This window comes from Mizuhopecten yessoensis, unplaced genomic scaffold (genome assembly GCF_002113885.1).
Source record: "Mizuhopecten yessoensis strain PY_sf001 unplaced genomic scaffold, ASM211388v2 scaffold10987, whole genome shotgun sequence".
Classification (NCBI taxonomy): domain Eukaryota; kingdom Metazoa; phylum Mollusca; class Bivalvia; order Pectinida; family Pectinidae; genus Mizuhopecten; species Mizuhopecten yessoensis.
This window is the reverse complement of record NW_018408821.1, coordinates 446,531-453,650: the sequence shown is the minus strand read 5'-3', so window position 1 is coordinate 453,650 and position 7,120 is coordinate 446,531. Positions and strand designations below refer to the sequence as shown.

General features: G+C 35.8%; 1 protein-coding gene across 1 annotated transcript; it reads left to right on the top strand.

Annotated features, from left to right (window-relative positions):
• On the top strand, positions 1-2,227 carry LOC110464422. Its single transcript, XM_021519629.1, has 2 exons — positions 1-1,624; positions 2,205-2,227. Exons 1-2 carry the CDS (start codon positions 1-3, stop codon positions 2,225-2,227), a joined length of 1,647 nt encoding a protein of 548 aa, XP_021375304.1.
• The last annotated feature ends 4,893 nt before the right edge of the window (positions 2,228-7,120 follow it).

The following is a 7,120-nucleotide window of genomic DNA, read 5'->3' as shown; positions in this document are numbered from 1 at the left end:
ATGGCGGAATATACGCAATCGTTGGAATTTTTTGACCGTCAGCACGACCAGCAAAACCTGATTCTTGCATTCATTGTCACGTTGATAAGTATCTGTGGTTTGATTGGAAACTTTCACGTTGTCCTTGTCTACACCTGTCGTTTGACGACTAAGACTACGTTTAAGGGTTGCATCGTGTGGCTGGCAGCTCTAGACCTTCTCAACTGTGTCATTGTTATGCCAATGGACATCACATACTTCATACATCCCTATTCCGTCTACAATTCCTCCGGATGTAAACTGAAGCACTATTTGGGACAATTTGTTACCTTCTCAGCCGTGGCCGTCACATTGGTCATCGCTATTGACAGATACAGGAAGGTATGTAAACCGACATATCGCCAAATTCGGTACCGTGAAGGGAGACTACTATGTGGTGGCCTCGTCTTGATATTTGCTTTAACGCTCATACCTGTGCCAGTTATGATGGGTCTTGAAAACGTGGAAAACGTGGCGTACAATGTCACTCTACAGAAGTGTGGCATTGATCAATCGTTCAAAGATTCGGTTGTTCCGAAGGTGGTCATATACCTTTTTGTGTGTGTTCTCTACGTGGCATCGTTGGCAGTTGTTGGTATCTATTTTCAGCTGGGAAAGTATCTTCGTCAACGAAACAAAAAATTGTGCATCCCTACCGCCATACGTCGACGTATTTCTCGAAAAGAGACATTTTCCAAAGCTGACCTGCTGAAAATGCAAGCCGACCCTTCGTATCATCCTTCTCCATCGCCGACGCCTTCCACTTCCTCGGACGAGAGCAACTTCATATCTGAAACACAGCCAAGAAGTGTGTTCTATAACAAAAATGGTGATAGTCCAGAGTACCGTTTTGACGACATGCAGACACGACTTAACGACATAAAATACAGCGAGTCTGATATTGATAGCGGCCTGGTTACGTGCAGTCAAATTAGCAGGGATCAACGAGGCATTGTTAATACTAGGAAAAGAAAAGCCGCAATCACCTCAATTGCTTCAATACCAGATGATGCTTGGCCGGATGCTTATGAAAACGACGATTTAATGAGTTCTAAAACAAATGTTGAAACGAAAGAAAACAATCAGTATATGCAAAGTAATGAAGCTAATCGTGATATAGAAAACATTCCGGATATATCTGGTGCTCACCAAGAAACACATGATGATAATTCTCACATTTGTCGTGCCATTGACAAATATTCCGAAGAGACAACAGAATTGACACGGAATCAAATCACGAGAAAAGCAAAAGTAGAGCTCACCGATTCTATCGACAGTTGCAAGTCGTCTAAGAGACTTGTTGATACATTAGACACGAACGTGGATACATCGAACTGCCTGACAACCTCAACTGACCAGAATCGAAAGCTGTCAGATGTCAGCGGTGGGCGGCTCCCTACAAAGTCACGGATCTGCAATTCTGTATTTTACAACAGAATATCTACAAATATTAATCACAATGTGTTTCTATCAGAAAAACGTGAACGGAGACAGCAACGTAACAACACTGTGGTTAAGATGTGTTACATAATAGCGGTGGTTTGCCTGATGTGTCTGCTTCCGGCCACCGTAACATTTCTTCTGACATTCGCAAAAATGGACAAAAGTACGTTTGGATATGTATTTGTAAGACTAGGCCATAGGGCACCGTATTTCCGAAGTTGTCTGAACCCATTAATATACGGTTTCCTTGACTTGAAGTTCAGACGCGCATGCTTGGACATGTATGCTATTTTGGCGCAGAAATTATGTGGACGACCAATTAGAACAAATCGACACCTTAGCCATAGATCTACATACAGAACGCACTTTACTATAAATAACATGACTATGAACTAGTTTGTGTTGGACATATAAAGGCTGTGTGTTGTTGATATTGATGTCTGAAATTTAATGTGAGAGCGGAAATGTTCGGATTGAGTAAATTAGCGTGAAAATACCAAAATTTATTTATAGTTTTGGTTAATCAATTGCCAACGCGAGAACATCTTACGTACACTACAGCTAAACATACATCTTACGGGAACATAAACTAAATTATAAATCGTTTATACAACATGAGATATATTAAACAAGAAATCTGGAATTAAATAGTGTATGAGATGTTGTATATAGTCTATATCAAATTAGAACATTAGATATCGCAATTAGTTTCTAAATATCTTGTGCTATTTTACGAATTACAGGATCGACATTGCACCATAAATGACTGTTCTCTTTGCTTGCCTTAGATAAACATTAATCCACAATGTATGACAAGCATGCTTAGCAAGGGCAATGTCAAAGATATTTCATTATTTGGAATATCCAAACATAAGCTAATTGATATATTTGTATTTAATGATGTTGATACGTTGGACTTATTTATAATAACTGTTTATATGAACAAAGGACATTGATACATTAATGCAATGAATTGAACATAATATATATCCTGACATTTAAGGATCCCCATCTCACTACGCTGTGTTTTTTCCTGTATACAGTGACCCTCTTTAACTTTCGATTTTAGCTTAAGCAGATTTTATTGCATATTTCAACAAAAGGATTAGGCGCAAGTTATCACAACTGAAAAATGCTTTTTTTCCGATTGAATTATAAAACACTGCTTGACAACGCAATAGTCTAGCTGTAAATATAATTGACAAATTTTATGAAAGGGAGGGTAAAAGCGTATGGGACATGGAAGAATTTGATAGAATAATCAAATACACATGTATAGATAATGATTTAACATCCGGTTGGACATAACTGTAGCACAGGTCGGCAAGGGCACTTCTGTACACATCCTCGATATCCAGGGGTTACACTGACTCGCTCTCTGCACAGTGAATGTTATATACTGGATATCGAGGATGTTCAGTACACTAAGTACATGTACGCTGAATCGGTTAGAGATAGAAAAAACCCAGTTACCAATACTTTAATTATAGTTTGTGGCAGTGGTACGGGGATTCTAATGCAGATGCCATTGTTTTTTACACTTTTTATTTTCATATATTTTAAAGAATATAGTATACTTGTCATAGAATGAGAACGCTGTATTCACACATAAGATAAAGAACAGAAAATAAAATAAAAAGACAACAAAAAAACAAAATCAGAGAAAAAAACCTAGTATCTCCCTATAAGAGGTTTGAACTAATAGTAGTTAAAGGTCTCATCATATTTGACTTAATCATAACATCACATATGCTGCCTTGGAAATACAGTTATTAATGAATATTTAGTATTTATACATTTCGATGGGAGGATTTTTATCAAATCTCAGTGAAATAGAAATACATTGTTTACGATTCTTTTCATCAAATAATCGAGGATGAACGAAAACATTAGAAATGTGTTATCTCTGATCTTGTATATGTAAATTGTCAACAATTTCAACATTTTGATTTGATGTCAAATGTCTGGGTTATTGCGTCGTTGTGATGTTGTCTTTTTTAAATTCTGTCCATATATACATGACAATGTAGTCTACAATGATAGTCACACCTTAGTCTACATTAAATCTTACAACTTGGTCTACATATAGCCTACACTAATGTTCAAACATTAGTTGAAATATTCTTTAACAATATCCCAACCTTACTTCGGTCGATACAAAATAACGTATAAAATTTGCTATATACTCTGTAGTATGTACATGGTTACCATTCACACAGTTTTGTTTTTGCCAAAGAATCGAATTCAGATATGTTATTTTTGGTTAATCACTTGTATTTATAATTCAGTCTCATTGAAACAAGATTAATTTGTCAATAAAACATTCGGAATATTTGTGAATGTATTTGTTATATATGTTACACGCCGGTATGACTATTATGTTACACGCCTTTATGACTATTGTGTTACACGCCTGTATGACTATATTAATATAAGTACCTGGTGGTTGTTCGGAAGATAAAAAGACTAAATCTTCTAATGCAGATTTCGAACTACAAATTATACCATCCTTGAAAACGGAACGTCAGCCTCATTATATTTTTTATCTAATGCAGTACAAACAACTGCATAGCCCTGCTACCACAGCAGATCTGCTTAGTTTTTATTTTAAAAGCTGATCCTAGCTGGTAGCTGTTCATCTGTATCTGATCAAAATTTAAACGCGAATTTTCTTTAATTATTTAATGTTCGAAGGTGCCTGACGCCTGTTTATCAAAAAATGTTTGTATTGGCATTTCTCAATTTTAAGAATACGACAGTCTAACCACAACAAGAGGCCCAAGGGCCTTAGCGGTCACCTGAGTTATATCATAGGTACTGGTAGCTTTATTTTATTGTTTAGTTGTGATGTGGAAATCAGCATGTAAACTAAGTGAAATACAATACTTGTCATGTCATCAAAGGATAAGAATTCGAAAATATTGGTAAATGTTCCCTTTGGGGCCCCGCCCTAGCCCTTGGGGATGAGACAGGAATCCCAATTTTACAATGTATTACCCTCATTAACCAAAGATGATTCTGACTAAGTTTGAGTAATTTACTGCTTAAAATGGATAAAATATACTCAAAAGTGGTATTTCCCTATATAAACTATAGTAAACTTTACCCCCTGATAATCTTTCTTTACATGCAGAGAAAATGACGGTAGTACCTCTGGAGAAGAAGATTTTTGAAATATTGGTCAATTTTCCATTTGGGTCCCGCTTTGGCCCCAGGGATTGGGTTAAGAATCTCAATTTCACAATTTGAAACCATCTTTTTCCAAGGATAATTATCACCAAGTAAAAATAATTTCCTACAGAAAGTTGTCAAAATATACGCAAAAGTGTTTAAAATATTGGGTTTTTTTTGGGGGGGGGGGGGGGGGGTAGGAATCCCAATTTTCCAATTTTGTAGCCTCATTTACCAAGGATGATTCTGACCAAGTTTGAAAAAAATCCATCCGCTGGATCTTGAGAAGAAAAACGTAGAATTCACGAATAAAGACGAAGCAGAAAGGATCATCGTGTTTAAAATGTAGCCGGCTATGGAACATAAACCAATTCGGTTTATAGTTCGTTGCACATTGTCATATACAATGAGATGTCTTCATTTTGGTGTGTAAGCATTTCAGAGAAAACAGGAAATCACTATGTGGTCATCCGGGTTACAGCGTATAACTGTATCTGGATTATGTAACGAACTATAGTAGGAGTCTAATTAGCAATATGAACACACATGTTTTCTAAACGATATAGAAGCAAAACCCATGTCCCCCACAGCCACTATAGGTTTCTTCTCCCCCCACAGCCACTATAGGTTTCTTCTCCCCGACTCATTGGGAAGACACTCCCACCCAAACTAAGTAAAAAACCCGTATTAATAAAACATTACCAATAAATATATTCTGAAATTTTCCCATTATATCCGGCAGTTGGACAATTTGTCAGAACAAAGACAATTAACAGTATGCGGTGAGCTGCAAAGCTAGAATGACCACCCTATACTACATACGCGGATATTACTACATTAACCTAGTGCATGGTACATACACTCTGTGAAACCAAGAAATACCTCATAAATGTTCATAATTACCTGTTTACCCATCTGATCTCTTCGACATATGTTTCATGCTATACTGCAAATTAGTTCGGCATATAACGTCACGCTACCACAATTGGTACAATTTTGACAATTTTGCAGTGATATTTAAAAATCAAGATCTTCTATCTGGCATGGTTTTTTTTTAATTTTTGATAAACACTGCCCATGGTATTAAATTTTCAGGAAAGGTTTTGATTCGAAGAAATTTGTTTTCAAAATTAGAACGCCTAATCTGGAGTGAGATTTCATCCGGGTTTTCCCCCATGATCAGTATCTAAATTAGTACACAATACCACAGGCTATTACACTTATTTCTAATTTTACTAATTGATGTGCCGATAGCAACAAAATATGTTGCTTTTATAAATAATATACTTAACTACAATTGTGTATAAGGACCAGAAATAAAGATTTATTCTTGCCTATAATTAACAACTTCAAGATTCTCCAAAATATCAAATATCAAAATACCAAGTCATCATGGTCTCATAAAATTTCACTATAAAAGTGAAATCCTGATAAATATCTCTATTGTTGTACCATCAGAGGAAAATACACAAGCTTAATTTTAAGTACTATTTGAACCATTTTCCGACCATGTACCAATTTGGGTAGCGTACCAATTATGGTAGCGTGACGTTAGTCTTCAACAATGTTTTAAAACTTGTTTGATATATAGTCTTGAATAGCGTTCCAATATCGCTCCATATTAAATCTACAATAAATCTCTAAACAAGGGAATAAAAACAATAAACTGAAATAAATTAGAAAAAGAACAACAATGTGAAAAAATGGACAAGATCAAAATTCTATTCCACAAGCCAACACTTCAAATTTAGAAGACACTAAAATAGCAAGCGACATATCCATCATGATCAAGGAAAAGAAAGGCGGTACAATGTGCTCCATAAAGGATGTTACAAACATCACACTTGGCTTAAATGTCTTCCTTTCAATCGAGGATATTAAGTAGATCAGTAATAAGTAGTCATGGTGAATAAGTCCTCTCTAATGGTTTAGGTAACCAAACGTCAAAAAGGTTAAAAAGTGAAAATTAGTTGTCGATAACCGTCACTGTAGACGGAATCCTCTTGGGTACTTTAGGTTATGTAACTGTATCATACTAAGTATTACTGATCATACATAGGTCTTACACTGTCTAATCATATTCCCAACTTGGCTCACATAAAAAGTACGTAAATGTACATGTATATAGACGTTTTGGTTCATAGTGTTATTAAGAAGTTCACGCTTTGTTTGACAAAAGTTTTGCAATACTTGTAGGCATTGGTTAATAAAACATTATATTGAAATAGCCAAGCTATGATTTATCATCAGTCCAAGAGTATGTTCAAACAACAAGTCGTTTTAATATTCACGTCTACATATTATGTTCACACGACATGGCAGTTGTCGTTTTACTTGGATTCAGCCTAAATATCTTTAAGGAAACGAAATTTGCAAGGATGTAACAAATAATGTGTACTATGGGCGTATCACACAATAGCGCACGACTGCATGCATCGTAATGTGAGAAAGGTATCTTGTCCGTGTTTCGGAATAAAAATATTCCGCA

Bases quoted from the DNA above. Each gene is read 5' to 3' on its own strand.
- LOC110464422 (XM_021519629.1), top strand. From the start codon at position 1: ATGGCGGAATATACGCAATCGTTGGAATTTTTTGACCGTCAGCACGAC. The intron at 1,625-2,204 runs GTACGTTTGGAT...TACGAATTACAG, and splicing joins ATTCGCAAAAATGGACAAAA to GATCGACATTGCACCATAAA.